The sequence below is a fragment of the Sturnira hondurensis genome, unplaced genomic scaffold (genome assembly GCF_014824575.4).
Source record: "Sturnira hondurensis isolate 20B ecotype Veracruz unplaced genomic scaffold, ASM1482457v3 Scaffold0006437, whole genome shotgun sequence".
NCBI classification, from domain to species: domain Eukaryota; kingdom Metazoa; phylum Chordata; class Mammalia; order Chiroptera; family Phyllostomidae; genus Sturnira; species Sturnira hondurensis.
The window spans coordinates 2,545,898-2,562,153 of record NW_028079068.1 but is presented as its reverse complement, the minus strand read 5'-3'; the positions used below and the strand labels follow the sequence as shown (position 1 = coordinate 2,562,153).

Here is a 16,256-nt window from a genome sequence, read left to right as displayed (position 1 = left end):
CCACTGAGACAGGGTCGGCCGACGGGGGCCCATGGGCTGCGTGGGGCCTATGACCTGTTTCTGTATAGCCTGCAAGTTAAAAGTAGCTTTCATATGTTAAAAGGGCTGGCAGGGAAAGTCAAAAGACTAATATTGAGTGACACATGGCGATTACGTAAAGTTTGAATTTCCACACGCACACATAAAGTGTTTCTGAGCACGGTCACACTTGTCCCCGACGTACTGTTGATGGCGGCTTGCACCTTCCAACACCAGCATGGAGCAGCTGTGACCACAGACCGTCTGGCCTGAAAAACCTCCAATGTTTACTACCTGGCCCTCACAGGGAAGGCGCACCCACTCTGGCTCCCAGACACTGAGTCACACCAGGCCAAGTTTGGGGGCCCCTGCGCTAAATTGTCAGAAAGGGCCCCCATACCATTGTTAATTATAGGAGCATTACAAGGAGATCCCGTGATAAAAACACAGGGCGGCCAGAGATGCCTGAGGCCAGCCCGACACACAATGATGCCAAACAAGTGTGCTTCCTGGGCCTTTCAGACCACAGGTCTCCACGGGACCAGCTCTGGCCAATGAAATGGGAGCCGAAGTGGCAGGTGTCACTTTGGGATGGAAGCTTAAGAGCCAGTGTGGCCCTGGTCGGTGTGGCTCAGGTGGTTGGAGCATCGTCCTGTACATTGAAAGGTTGGGGGTTCAATGCCGGTCCGGGCGCAGGCCTGGACTGTGGGTCTGGTCCCCCAGTCAGGGTGTGTAGAGGAGGCAACTGATCGATGTTTCTCTCCTAACATCAATAACTATATACCTTTAAAAAGAATCAATGTATAATTGATCACTCTCTTTCTTCCACGGCAATTGGCACGTCCCAGCTAGTGGCTGCCCATCTGCCCAGGGGCCAGTGGGTGACAGGGACAGAGAGTCCCTGGTGGGCCCACAGTGGACTTGTGACATGGTCTTGAGCCACTGAGATTTGGGGGTTGTTTGCTATCTCCCAATAACCTAACCCATTCTGACTACTCTATTCCCACTCTATAAAAGAAAACTGTCTCAGAGATAGTAAGCAACATGCCCATGGTCACACAGCTATGAAGAACTGGAGACAGTACTTGAACTTCAGATTCCAAGCCCTGTGTTATTTCTGTGGCCGCACGCTGCCCTCTCTCCATCCCAGACTCCAGGGTAGAAAGTTGATCGCAAACTCACATGTGGTTGAAAAGGCTGAGAATGACACCGAACGTCATCTGGACAATCCCCAGGACCACCGACATCTTCATTTTATAGGAGTTCAAGAAGGTCAGTTTGTTGGAAGCCAAGTTCCAGATCTGGGTGGGAAAGACGAAGACAGGCGTGAGCCCCTGGCTCCACTGGAGTTGGGGGCGGGGACACAATTTCCCCTGAGAAGTCGCTGGGGAACCACGGCTTCAAATTTCAGTCCCAATTGACGCCTGCATTCTAGGTTCAGAAAAGGACCAAGCCCCTTAGAAAGGCAACTCTGGTGACAAGTGTCCAACCCGTTAGTGCCATCAGTTACCTGTCAAGTCCTTGAAAGGAAACGGGAGGAAAATCCTACATGACGTTTCCCTTGTTCTAAATGAAAGGAATTCTACCACACCTTGGAGATCCCAAACTTGCCCCGGTTCCCTTACGAAGGTGTAGCTTTCTGGCCCGTGAACTTCTCCATTCCTTCTTGACAATGAATAGCATGTTTTCCTTTGAATTCCTATAGCACTTCACGTGAGAAAGTATTCTCCAGGCCCTTTTCAAGAAGCCACCCCTGTAGCTAATATTCATTAGCGCAGCCTTCTGGGAGGTCCCTGTTTGTCAGACTTGCAAAGTGACAGACACGCGTACCTGCCCAGCCTCGGAGAATGACACAGAGGGCAGGCACTCAGAGAGCTCGGGGGCTGGCCAGGGTCTCAGTCTGGTTAATGACCTCAGGTTCTTCCCAGTCCCCACCCTCATGCAAACAATTCAAGTTCTTGCTACTACCTCTGATGCCTCTCAGCCTCCGGGCACATCTCAAACTACCTGCCAGACACATCTCGAGGGTTTGCCTTACTGCATCTCTAAGGTGACGAAGTCCCAAAGTTCCTTTCACCTTCTCCCCTAAAATGACTGGGGGCCAACATGTACCTAGGCCCAGTCTCCTTGCACAGTCCCCTGCCCTCTGCCCTGTGCGCACACAGGGGTAGGGACCACATCTCACTGACTGTTTTCTATTTTTTTTTTTAATCTATTGATTTTTGTAGAGAGAAAGAGAGAGGAAAGGGGTGGGAAAAGAAAGAGAGAGAGAAAGACATCAATTTGCTGTTATACTTATTCATGCATTCTTTGGTTGCTTCTTGTATGTTACCAGGGAGCAAACTGGTAACCTTGGCCTATTGGGCACAATGCTCAACTGATTGTTTTTAGAGAAAGGAAAGGAGGGAAGGAAGGAGGGATAGAAGAGGAGGTGTGGGGGGTGGGGAGAGACAGAGAGAAAGAAAGAGAGGCATTGACTTGTTGCTCCACTTATTTGTGAATTCACTGGTGGAGTCTCTTATGTACCCTGACCAGGGATCGAACCCACAGCCTTGCTGTATCAGGACAACACTCTAACCAACTGAGCTACCCAGCCAGGGCTCACTGATTCTTTCTTTACAACGTCCAGAGTGGCTGCCAGCTAGGGGAGCACTAAGGAGGCCGCTGGGAAGCTGAGGGAAGGAACTTCAGTAACAGTACCCACATAGCACAGGAACCACCTCCGCCCTCCCCATCGGCCTTGACATCTAAGCTGCGGCAGGCTTGGACCTCCAGGCTCTGCTCTTCCATTGTCCATGTTGTTGGCCAACCCCACAGAATCACTCAGCACGCTGAGGACAGAGCAGGCAAGCACACTGCAGACCCAGCCCAATCTGACCACCTGAAATGTTCGTGGTTAAGTCCCGGGCACGCATTAAGCTCCTGAAACATATTTATCCCCTTTAATTCTAACAAAACCCTCTGAGATTGAGACAGTAGTTTCTCCCCGCTCCCAGCTACGGTTTCACTTTTCTTGGTTTCAGTTGCCCCAGGCCAACTGCACTCTGAAAATATTAAGTGGAAAACCCGTAAGTTTTAAATTGTGCCTGTCCCGTTCGGTCCCACCGGAGTGGCCAGCCGCCCCTTTGCCTGGCGTCTCCACACTGCGCATGCTCACTCCATCGCCTTCTCAGTCATCGGACCGGCGGTCCGGGGACCACAGAGCGTGTGTTCACGTCACCCTCACTTCACTCCGCTGCGGCCCCGGAGTGCAAGTGCAGTGCTGCCGGCCATTCAGACACGCTGAAGGGAATCGGTAAAGTGCGTCACTCACACAGAAAGGTGGGTGCAGTGCAATGAGAGACTTTGAGAGGAAGACTATACCCAAAGAACCTTCATTTCAGTCCATTGTCAGAACCGTTCTATTTTAGGATGAGTTATTGTCAGTCTCTGACTGTGACTCACTTGCCACAGGTGCACATGTGCAGGAAGAAGCACAGTCCACATGGACTCCGCACTGTCCAGGGTTCGGGCATCCACTGGGGGAGTCTTGGGACACGTCCCCACGAGGGATGGAGGACAACTGTGTAAGTCTCCCCATTCTACAGATAAGGGAATTTATCTTAACTTCGGGGAGATTAAGTTAGTTAAACATCTAGGAAGAAATAATATAATAGCAAGTGGAGCATTTGTCCCGTTTAAGCATCAGACTCTATTCTGGGTGCTTTATACGTAAAAATCATTGAATCTGCCCTGGCTGGTGTGGCTCAGTGGATTGAGCGCCAGCCTGCGAACCAAACAGTCGCTGGTTCGATTCCCAGTCAGGGCACATGCCTGGATTCCAGGGCAGGTCCCAGTGGAGGGGGCGACATGAGAGACAACCACACATTGATGTTTCTCTCCTTCTCTTTCCCACTGTCTAAAAATAAGTAAATAAATAATCTTTTTTAAAAAAAATCATTGCATCTTCAGAGCAACCCTGTGGGTTAGGGTTGCTGTTACACCTACTTCATAGACGAAGAAAGAGGCACACACAGCGTGAACTGGCTCACAATCACACAGCAGGGGACAGCAAGGCCAGGGTTCAAAGGCAGGCTAGCTGATTTCAGAGTGTAGGCTTTTAACCACCGCTCTGTTCATTTATTATAAAACACACACGAACACCTTCAGAAAGGCCTTCAGAAAGGCCTCTCAGCTCTGAGAGCAAACATTTCTAGCCAAACTAAACCCTTGAGTAATGTCCACCAGTGCAGAAACGTTCTGTTTGAAGGGTTATCTCTGGGCAACAGGACTGTGGGGGCAGAAGAGGTGGGGAAGACACCTCTGTCTCTTCGTTTGTATAGTAGTTTGTATAATATGGATTTGCAATCACACACATTACTATTTTATCATCAAAAGACCAGACATTTTCACGAACCGGCACGCGTTCCTTGGGAAAAGATCGTTGCCAACATCCCAGCTTCCCCTTTCAGCCCCACACTTTACTTTATTTTCTGACTAGCGGGCAGATGACGAGGCGCAGCCGAGTCGGCACCCTGGCCAGCTCAGTCCTGAAACGTGAGATGCAGGCAGCCAGGACTGGCTTCGGAGGGAGGTGTGGGCCACGTGAGGAAGAGACAGGACGGCAGGAGCAGCGAGACTCAAAGCAAGGCCCCCCACTCCCTACCCCCTCCACCTGCGGCGCTCTAATCGTGAAACTCCTGGATCAGCCAAGGAGGAAGCCTTGCAGTCTGCAAAAATAACAAAACAAACTTGCACTTGTTTTCAGCACGTGCAAAGCAGCTTTCGGGGACTTCATCTCTGTCGATGAAACTTAGAACCGTAAGTGCCCCGGGCAGCAAGTTCAACACACTACTTCCTGCTTCTGTAAGGGAGGGGAGGGAAACAGAAGAGGAGATGACCCACAAGATAGGCGAGACCAGCGAACCCACGTGAGGGCCAGTCTCCCTCAACTGTCAGCGCTAACACTGAGGTTTCAGGTCCTCTCCCTCAAAAAGAGCTGAGGAGGAGCATTTAGGGGCCGGCGGCATCACGCAAGCTCATCCGGAGCCCAAGGCTGCCACCTGGTGGCGATACGCGCTGGGCCATCCTGCCCGCCAGTCTCTGGAAATCCCTTCCCATCTCAAGGCTGTGTGAGGAAGCGCCTTCCTTTGGCTTGGCTCAAATCCAGCTGAGATAGTTATAATAAACACATCAAAGGCGACAACCTTTTTCCCCCCCTCGCTTGTGTCAATTCTAGGCAGTCAAATAAAACAACGACAAAAATAAATTCATTTTTTTTCTAGGAAAAAAAAGGGGAGATGTTCACCCACTGCCAGGAAACACCAAAGTGGTGAAACTTGGTCAGGATGCTAACCCCCAACCTAACACACACACTGTCCCAGCAACCCAGGGCCTTTGAAGGAAGCCATCGTTGACCAGCAGGGCGTCACTGATGGAGAAAGAAGCAGGTGTCTGGGGAACCTTAGGGAAAACGGCCCAGGGCAAATGGCAGGGTGGAAGGGATGCTTCCTTGAATTCGGTGCGTGGGTCACAAGGACCTCCAGTCCGTGAAATTCTACCCCCACATACGATTGTCAGGTTGCGAGGTCCTGGCCCTTTCTTTCCCTCCACCCAGAGGTCTCGGCGAGACACTGAACGAGACACGACTTGAGGCAAAGAGGACACGGTTACCGGATCGATTCCGAACGGGTATGGGTTTCCAGAGTACACTCCCGGAATGGCAGGGTCCAACTGCAAAATAGGGCTAGATTCCAGCGTCTCCATGCTACAGAGGGAGAAAGGAAAACAAAAACAGAACCAGCGGTCAGCCTGCGGCAGGGAAAAACACTCTGGTGCCATCCATCAAATCAGTTCAAAGTCCAAGTGCTCGCACGGCACCCCCACTCGGCGCACTCGGTCACTCCCTGAGCTGAATCCCTGCTGGGCACCTGGACCGACCCAGGTGCCCAGGCGGCAGGAATGACCAGCAAAACCCCAAGGAGCTCACAGCCTGAGTTTTCAAATCGCTCTCAGCCCAATGGGGCGTGTACAGTAAGGAAAGAGTCACACGACATCAGGAAAAAGGAAGGGTCAGGGGTGGAGGAGTCTACGGGAAATAAGTCCCAGCCCAGGGACAAGCCTGGGACATCTGTCCCGGGAGCATGTGGGTGAATCCTGGAGGAGTGAGCTGGCTATCACACAGGGACCCTGATCTTCTCTGTGGAACCTGGGCCTTCACAGCTGGGGTCCACTGACTGTCTTTAAATCTGTGTCCCAGTTTCACCTGCAGCACAAAGCCGAGCACACAGCTATAGAGGGCCCTGAAGATGAGTATCTGAGAGGGTGAGGAGCAGAGCGCCGGCCAGTTTGACAGGCCGTCTGGAAATGCACCCCTCCCTGCTGCAGCTGAGGGGCCAGAGGGTGTCCGGTCACAGAAAGGAGACGTCAGAAACCTGACCACGTTCCCCAGGCCCTCACTGCGCAGTGAGAACGCCCGGCCCTAACTGGACATCTTAGACACAGGCCCCTTGTCGTGACGACAGGCCTCAGGGCAAACAGTTGGGTTTAATTAGCAGAGACCTGTTTGTGGGCCCCCAAACCCGAAAGCCACCCCAACCCGAGGGAACTGGCCTGCTCCACGTCTGCTGTTGACCTAAACACGTTCACAGAACAGCAATGCCGGACAAGGGCACCCTGTGACCACGGTGGATCGGAACAAAACAAGACCATTCCACGGCCGTGTCTGATACCAAAATACAGACAGATCAACACAAGGACGTGGTCCAAACCACAAAAAGGACCGGACGTAACCTCTGTCCTCTCCGGCAAACCCTCCAAGCCAGTCCTTTCTAATACCCTCCTCCGAGATGCCCGTGGTCCCCAGGGGTGCGCCCTCCCCTCGTGGAGTCGGTGGGCCCCAGTCTGGGTGATGACAGGCACACACCTGGTGCTCCTTGGCTAAAGGTTGTTGTGACATTGTCCCTAGTCAACTGTCAGGGAAAGTGAGCTAAGACCCAGCTTGTGGCTGGCGACCAGAATCAGCTTGCTGTGCCCTTTGCCACTCCGGTGGATGCCTGCACTTCTCTTTTGCCTCCCTGCTAACGGGGCTCTGCTTCATGCCATCGACCCCAGGGTGCACGGCTGAGCACCCCTCAGCCTGGCCTCCAAGAGCCTTGAATTGGGGAGGAGGTCATCTGCACATGCCCCAGAGAACAGCATTTTGACCGCCATTTGCAGGGTGACAACAGGGCAGTTGACATGTCCTCCCGCCATCCCAGCCCGGGGTAAATAAAATTCTGTGTTGCTGGTTTGGTGAAACTGCGCTGATTCAACACATTTCAAAGTCCATCACGATGCTTATAAGTTTCAATCTGAAGAGCAGAACTAAGTAATTTGTCTTTACATCTTTAAAAGTCTTGCTCCTCTAGGTACCTCTTTGAGATACTAACTGCCTAGCCAAACAAACAAATTTAAAAAAAAACAACCCCAAAAGAAGGAAATACCATACATGGAGCCATCTGTAATTCTATAAAATACTTTATCCTTAATTGTATTGACCTATTTACTGTTTAACACTCCTGTCCTCTACTACAGGGAACTGGGACCCAGCAGAGATGCTAACAGGACCTGTGTCAGACTCCATGACCCGCCCACACGGTCACGGTCCCCCTGAGTCTCCTGCCTGGGCCTCCATCAGCACCCGGCCCTTCAGACACACCCGGGAAAAGCTCCGAGTCGGAAAGAATCCTGGACTGAATCTTTCCTACTGAAAACCCCCTGGAGAAGACTGATTGTTTGTTATTATTCNCGGGGTAAATAAAATTCTGTGTTGCTGGTTTGGTGAAACTGCGCTGATTCAACACATTTCAAAGTCCATCACGATGCTTATAAGTTTCAATCTGAAGAGCAGAACTAAGTAATTTGTCTTTACATCTTTAAAAGTCTTGCTCCTCTAGGTACCTCTTTGAGATACTAACTGCCTAGCCAAACAAACAAATTTAAAAAAAAACAACCCCAAAAGAAGGAAATACCATACATGGAGCCATCTGTAATTCTATAAAATACTTTATCCTTAATTGTATTGACCTATTTACTGTTTAACACTCCTGTCCTCTACTACAGGGAACTGGGACCCAGCAGAGATGCTAACAGGACCTGCGTCAGACTCCATGACCCACCCACACAGTCGAGGTCCCCCTGAGTCTCCTGCCTGGGCCTCCATCAGCACCCGGCCCTTCAGACACGCCCGGGAAAAGCTCCGAGTCGGAAAGAATCCTGGACTGAATCTTTCCTACTGAAAACCCCCTGGAGAAGACTGATTGTTTATTATTATTCTCTCCCCTATTGAGGATGTTAGTAGAGATTTCGGGGAGCAGTACCCTAGACAGAAACTTCAGAGAACTACCTGCTTGGGAGAGGCATGAAGGGGAGCGAGGTTGCAAAAACGTGTAGACACCTCTGTCCTCACTTCCTTCTGGTCCTCTCCTGTCCTAGCTTCAACTGGAAGTTCCAGAGGGAGACAGAGAAACCTCAAGCTGACCAGAAGAAGCTGGGCATGGGGAAATGGCACCTGGGACTTCTGGGCCTTGCACATTCGCCCTGAAACCACTGCGGTTAGTATCGCTGGTGCATGACTCGAGCAGCCAAAGATCACAGGCCGTCGTGACTTCTGTCTGGGCCCTTTGCAGCCCCCCTCTCCTCTACTGCCCTTCCTCCAACCGACCCGCCTCTCAAACTGGAAAATCTTCCCCGTCCCCCACAAAAGTTTCCATTCCTGAAGTGCTGGGGTTTTTTTAAAATATATTTTATTGATTATACCATTACAGTTGTTCTATTCCCCCCCTTCAATCCCTTCCACCCGCACCCTCCCTCTCCCACCATTCTGCCCCCCTTAGTTTATAACCACATGTCTCAAGTTCTTTAGATTCTATATTTCCCCCACTATTCTCGCCCTCCCCCCTATTTTCTGCCTACCATCTATGCTATTTTCTGTGCCTTCTCCCCCCTTCTCCCCCTCCCACCCCCCTGTTTCTAACCCTCCATGTGTTCTTCATTTCTATGGTTCCACTCCTGATCTAGCTGTCCTCTTGGTTTGCTTTTGTTTTAGGTGTGGTTGTTAATAACTGTGTGTTTGCTGTCCTTTCACTGTTCATATTTTTCATCTTCTTTTTCTTATATAAGTCCCTTTAGCATTTCATATAATAAGGGCTTGGTGATGATGAACTCCTTGAACTTGACCTTATCTGAGAAGCACTTTATCTGTCCTTCCATTCTAAATGAAAGTTTTGCTGGATAAAGCAATCTTGGCTGTAGGTCTTTGGATTTCATGACTTGGAATACTTCTTTCCAGCCCCTTCTTGCCTGTAAGGTCTCTTTTGAGAAATCCGCTGACAGTCTGATGGGTACTCCTTTGTAGGTGACTGTCCCCTTATCCCTTGCTGCTTCTAGGATTCTCTCCTTCATTTTGGTCTTGGCTAATGTAATTATGATGTGCCTTGGTGTGTTCCTTCTTGGGTCCAACTTCTTTGGCACTCTCTGAGCTTCCTGGATTTCCTGGAAGTCTATTTCCTTTGCCAGACTGGGGAAGTTCTCCTTTATTATTTGTTCAAATACGTTTTCCACTCGTGGCTGTTTCTTTCCCCCTTCTGGTACCCCTATAATTCGGATGTTGGAACGTTTAAAGATGTCCTGGAGGTTCCTAAGCCTCTCCTCATTTTTTTGAATTCTCATTTCTTCATTCCTTTCTGGTGGGATGTTTTGTTCTTCCTTCTGGTCCATTCCATTGATTTGAGTCCCCGTTTCCTTTCCATCACTATTGGTTTCCTGTGCATCTCCCTTCATTTCAATTAGTTTAGCCTTCATATGTTCCTCTAATTTGTGACTTTGTTCCTCTAATTTGTGACTATAATCTACCAGTTCTGTGAGCATCCTGATAAATAGTGTCCTGAATTGTGCTTCTGAGAGGCTGGCAATTTCTCGGTCGCTTAGAGTTATTGGCTCTGGGACTTTGAGTTCTTCTTGTGCCATCTTTCGGGTTGTTCGTGCCTGTTCCATAGCAGGATCAGAGCCCTAAAGTGTTCACTAGAACAGGGCAACTAAGTCGCTGGGTTGTGACGTTGTATGTGGGGGCGGGGTCAAAGAGGGACAATGGCTCTCACTGGTATTGCAGGGCAACTAAGTCGCTGGGTTGTGACGTTGTATGTGGGGGCGGGGTCAAAGAGGGACAATGGCTCTCACTGGTATTGCAGGGCAACTAAGTCGCTGGGTTGTGACGCTGTATGTGGGGGCGGGGTCAAAGAGGGACTATGGCGTCCTGTCCGCCGCCTGCCGCCACGGCCCTCACCGGTGCCGCAGTTGCTGCCGTCACCGGGCCCACGTGTTTCGTCCCACTGCACGCGAGTGTGCCACCGCCGTCAGCCCTCGCCCCCTGGGGCCTGCGTGGTCTGTCTCACTGTGCGCGAATATGCGCCCGCGGTCTGCCCCGCACCCCAACTGGTTCTCGTCTGCCTGCGCGCCTGGGTCGGGGGCCCTGTCCTGCCCGACCCTGCTCGCTGCTGGCTCCGCCCCTCTTACCGTCCCCGTTGAACGGTTAGATGTAGTCGGACTTCTGTATAATTCAATTTTCTGTCCTTTGGTTGTGTCTTTGTTTCTCCAAACTTTTGTTTTATTCAAACTTGGTTGTGGGAGAAGGCACAGTGTTTCCACCTATGCCTCCATCTTGGTGGAAGTCCCCTGAAGTGCTGGGTTTCCATCCTGAGGACCATCCATCTGATTGGCTGCACGAAAGACTTGAGCGATGCTTCCAGAGATGTGGTTGGTGGGGAGGTGGAGGGCACCCAGGTCCCAGTCTCCTGCAGCCAACGTGTCTCGGCAGCCACCCACCTGCCCTTCCCACCTCACCTGTGCCCACCTCCCTCCATTACCCACAAGGCAAATTCAGGGAACCAGGACTGCAAAACTGACCCCCCACCTTCTTTGCTTTTAATAGGCTGCCTGAGCAGTTAAAGGAAACCCGCCTTCTGGCGTGTGGAGCCTTGCATACTGGAGACCAATCAGTCCTACAGTTCAGCGCCTGCGCCAGCCTTTCTTACAGCAAAGCCCGAGTCCTATGTGCATGGATGCGAAACAAGTGGAGGCGTATACCATGCTCATGGACAGGAAGAACCAGCACCAGTAAAATGTCCATACTACCCAACGCAATTACAGGTTCAATGCCACCCCTATCAGGACACCAAGGGCATTTTTCACAGGTGCGTCCCTTCACCCTCACTCCAGTTCCCCAGCAGAGCATGGAGCATTTTATACGCCACCTTCTCCTTCAGAAAGCCCGCTTCTCCAGCTGCTACCAGGATGCCCCATTTACACCTGCCCATCCTTATTTTCACAGAAGCGCCTGGTGCAGGGCACGTGCTCCACAGCTGAACTTAAGTTTTAAAACCTGTTTCCATGCATTACAGTTAGCAGCACAGTTACTGAGCACAGGGCATTAGGTCTCGCACTCAGTTGAGGAAACGGAATTATCTGTTGACTTTGCAGGTGCACCTCTGAGCCGAGCCAGGTGTAGACTCGCCCAGCCATGAAAGCTGTCACGGAGGCCACCTGGATGGCCAGGGAACGACCCACTTCCATCTGTGAACTTACTTCCACGTGCCATTTCTAAACATGGGCCGGACACTCCAAGAAGAGCCGAAGATGTTGAAAGCCTTGGAGAAGCAATCGTTGTAAATGAAGCCCGTGTAAATGGAGAAGACGCCCATGAGCAGGATGAGGTAGCGCCCGTGGAAGAAGGTGTTCCAGATCTGCCACGAGGAGACAGAGGGGACAACAGTCAGTGGGGTCCGACCCGGACCCTGGGGGAGTGTGTGAGAGGATGTGTCCACAGCCAGGCACACGGGCCCTGTCCAGAGGGGCCACTAGGGTGACGCAGACATCACCATGACCCAAAGAGCAAGAGAGCACACGCATCCTGATTTCCCCGAGCTTCTACAGGTGAATCAGAGAAGTCCCAGGCTGGTAGTTGCTTACTGTGGAAATAAAACATATAAGCATCATATTCTTTGGGGGGGAGAAGGATTGATTTGATTTTTAAATCTGTTTCTTGCTCTTAGAGAGAAATGGAGAGAGAAAGAGAGAAATGGAGAGAGAGAAAGAGAAACATCAATGTGAGAGAGAAATATCAGTTGCCTTCCATATGCACCCTGACCTGAATTGAACCCGCAACCTTTTGGTGTATGGGACAATGCTCCAACCAACTGAGCCACACTAGCAAGGGTTTTTTGGGATCGATTTCATAGAGAGAGGGGGCGGGGGAGGAAGGAAGGGAGGGAGGGAGGATATATCACTTTGTTATACTACTTATTTATGCATTCATTGGTTGATTCTTGTATGTGCCCATGACTGGGGATCGAACCCACAACCTTGGCGCATCAGGATGATTCTCTAACCAACTGAGTTAGGTGGCCAGGGCCAAGCTGGGTCTTTATGATCAAAACCCATTCTTTTTTAAAAAAATATTTTAGTTATTTATCTTTTAGAAAGGAAGGGAAGGAGAGAAATATCAATGTATGGTTGCCTCTCAAGAGTCCCCTGCTGGGAACTGGCCTGCAACCCAGGCATGTGCCCTGACTGGGAATTGAACCTCAATCGTGTGGTTTGCAGGCCCACACTCAGTCCACTGAGCTACACCAGCCAGGGCTCAAAACCCATTCTTAACCCTCACATTCTNCACGCATCCTGATTTCCCCGAGCTTCTACAGGTGAATCAGAGAAGTCCCAGGCTGGTAGTTGCTTACTGTGGAAATAAAACATATAAGCATCATATTCTTTGGGGGGGAGAAGGATTGATTTGATTTTTAAATCTGTTTCTTGCTCTTAGAGAGAAATGGAGAGAGAAAGAGAGAAATGGAGAGAGAGAAAGAGAAACATCAATGTGAGAGAGAAATATCAGTTGCCTTCCATATGTACCCTGACCTGAATTGAACCCGCAACCTTTTGGTGTATGGGACAATGCTCCAACCAACTGAGCCACACTAGCAAGGGTTTTTTTGGATTGATTTCATAGAGAGAGGGGGCAGGGGAAGGAGGGAGGGGGGCAGGGGAGGGAGGGAGGGAGGGAGGGAGGATATATCACTTTGTTATACTACTTATTTATTTATTCATTGGTTGATTCTTGTATGTACCCATGACTGGGGATCGAACCCACAACCTTGGCGCATCAGGATGATTCTCTAACCAACTGAGTTAGGTGGCCAGGGCCAAGCTCGGTCTTTATGATCAAAACCCATTCTTTTTTAAAAAAAAAATATTTTAGTTATTTATCTTTTAGAAAGGAAGGGAAGGAGAGAAATATCAATGTATGGTTGCCTCTCATGAGTCCCCTGCTGGGAACTGGCCTGCAACCCAGGCATGTGCCCTGACTGGGAATTGAACCTCAATCGTGTGGTTTGCAGGCCCGAGCTCAGTCCACTGAGCTACACCAGCCAGGGCTCAAAACCCATTCTTAACCCTCACATTCTTCAATTCAGCCTTGGGTAGACAGTGTAACTAAAGCAGAAACTGAGGCCTCACCTACAAAAGAAGGGTCTTGAAAATGGGTGGCTATTGCCTCAAATCCTTCCAGGAGGTAAGCACTGAGCTGGCCTCACGTGGCTGCTAAATTTTCCAGCAAGTCGAACCTATACTCCTTTTGAGCCTTCATTATAAAGTTGAGTTTCCAAGTGCACTCCCTAAGAAGAGAAAGGGCTTTGCCCTGTCACTGGGTGATACAGAACAATCTTCCACAGAACTGCTGAGTGTGGCCTGGGGACTTCAAATATTTACTACAGAAAACCACATCTATTAAAATGTGTGTCAGGAAAAAAGTATATTGGTCATAGGTTGATTTATCACTAACTTTGCTCATGATTAACTCACTATGACATCATTGAACTACCTCTGGTTAAGTCAACCGGTAAGAAAAAGATTGCAGGTGGCCTTAAAATTCAGAACACAGCTAAAGGCATGTTTCCACTTTGTAAAGGGTACAAACAGTGGCCGTAAAGTGAGGCTAGTTGATGGGCTTGGAAATGACGCAGACTCTTGGGTTGCCTCAACCTTCACACACACCTCACTCTGGGAGGGAACTTCACGGGAGGCGTAGAGACGTTGGGTGTACAAATGAAGACCTGGTATCTGGGGTTTCTCTGTGTTTCCCATGGGCACTGATCCCAGGCTTGTGGGGGAAAAGGCTTTGTCATAAAAAAATATTTGTGCCAGTTTAAGGGAAGAAAAGGAGGACTACAAATTAATATGCACTATCTGATCCCAATTTTTGAAAATTATATATTTTTGTGTAAGCACAGAAAAGAAACTAGAAAGGTGATACAAAAACATGAATTGCATTTTTCTTCTAGGTAGATTGCTGTCTTAACCCAATTTTTAAATGAGCATATGTTGCTTTTCTAATCAAAGAAAAGAATCAGTGTTGTGGGAGGGGGCCAGGGAAGATCAATACCTTGATGGGCGATGTACAAAAAAAACCCCAAAACCCCAAAATGCTAAAAGGAACTGCACCAAACTATTGAAGGATATACCTTTGGCCAGGAGTTTTTATGTTGAATTTTGAACCTTTTTTCCTTCTCATTTTTCACTTACTTTTTAAAAAAATATGTTATTTCTGTGGTGAAAACCACACACACATTTTTAATATTCTACTTATAGTTTCAGGGAAACGAGGGGAGACATCTGATGGACACCCACCTCGTTGTCTGTCTTCTGGGCGAGCAAGCGCCTCTCGTTGAGGACCATCCAGAGGGCTGCCAGAAGCATCACCGTCCCGTGACCACAGTCTCCAAACATCACAGCGAACAGGAAGGGGAAGGTGATGATGGTATAGGGGGCTGCAGAGGTGAGACCCACAGCACAGCAGCCTGAGTTTGTCCAACAATCCTTCGGGCTCCCCCATTAAAGATTTCTCTATCACGCTCATCGCGACATGCTGGCTCTCTTGCGTCTTTCTGATCCTGTCGTCTCTCAACATCCGCACCCCCGATGTTTGCTAGGCTCCCACATACAGTAGCTCATCAACAAGGAAGCCTCATTATCCCCCACTTTACAGATGGCTGAGTTTGGGAGCGGTTAAGTGACTTGCCCAAGATCACGAAGTTTAATGGGATTTAAAGTCAGTTTTCTAAGTGCTTTCTCTTTTCTTTCCACTACCATCTTTTATCCACTTCTCTCCCACTCACAGGTACCACATACCTCCAGCAGTTATTCACAGGACCCTCAATCTGTGAGGTGGGGCCCCTGCATTATGGGTCATAAATTAGACTGGACAAGAACAGCATCATGAACCCCTTGGCTCATGGGCATCTGGTCAACCTCTTTATTTTACAAACTAGGCTACCAATATCACAGTAGCCTAGAATATGTCACTAAGAATCCAGTCTTCTGCCTCCAAGTTCTGTGTGTTCCCTCCCTCCCACTCAACTCAGAGACTGAGAAGAGGCCTAGAGATGACCCTCACTGAATTGTTAAGGAAACAGGAACCAAACCTGGCTGCCTGCTAAGGCTACGATATAAGGGGGAACAGGGGGAATCTTGACAAGGAAGAAATCTTTCACTCACCACCTTTCCAGAAAACAGTGCAAAAACCAAATAAGATTCCATTTCACAAAGCAAATAAGACTTTAGGAAAGTCACCGTTTTAAGCAATTCACCTCCGAGGCTGCCATCGCGGGGGTAAATCTTACCCCATTTTCATTTCTCAAGCTGCTCGGGCGTGCAAGCTACCCGGCCCCTTTACCTGGGTTTATCTCCCGGTAGTTGCCCACGCCGTAGGCATCTACAATGTTCTGGAAGCCGGCCGTGAACTTATTGGTCCTGTTAAACGTGGGAGGAGCTGTTTTCGATTGCACTGCCGTCAAGATGGGGGCCATGGAGGAACCACTGAGTTCCTGCAAATGGAGCACGTGACAAAGACGTCAGGAAGAGCGCCTTGAGCCGGGTGTCGGGACACAGGTCACAGGCCGACCCCTGCCATCACTCGCCGGGGGAATGTGGGATGATTTCTGGACCTCTCTGAGACCCGTGATCGCTCCAGTAAAAGCTCGTACCTTCCTACTACATTATCTAACTCGCCTCACAGGGGAGCTGTCGAGAGAGGAGAACCTCCCCTGATTCTGTGGCCGTTCCCATTCTCCAGGTCCGGAAACGCATATTTATGCCTCAGCCCTGGGCCTCTTCTCCTTTTTCTCCACAGACTCCCCCTGAGAGCTTGCCCACTTTCTGAATTTCGTTTC

The 16,256-nt window shown here is 49.8% G+C and overlaps 1 protein-coding gene across 7 annotated transcripts in view; it reads right to left on the bottom strand.

Moving 5' to 3' along the window:
• The window catches only part of ATP6V0A4 (ATPase H+ transporting V0 subunit a4), a 71,427-nt gene that overhangs the window by 13,839 nt on the left and 41,332 nt on the right, over positions 1 to 16,256 (bottom strand). For all 7 annotated transcript variants that reach the window (XM_037049105.1, XM_037049112.1, XM_037049108.1 and 4 more), the window contains 5 exons: positions 15,761 to 15,911; positions 14,716 to 14,855; positions 11,620 to 11,777; positions 5,671 to 5,764; positions 1,201 to 1,319 (listed from right to left, as the gene is read on the bottom strand). In XM_037049105.1, the coding sequence (XP_036905000.1) occupies positions 1,201 to 1,319; positions 5,671 to 5,764; positions 11,620 to 11,777; positions 14,716 to 14,855; positions 15,761 to 15,911 (662 nt within the window). The remainder of the gene's footprint in view (positions 1 to 1,200; positions 1,320 to 5,670; positions 5,765 to 11,619; positions 11,778 to 14,715; positions 14,856 to 15,760; positions 15,912 to 16,256) is intronic.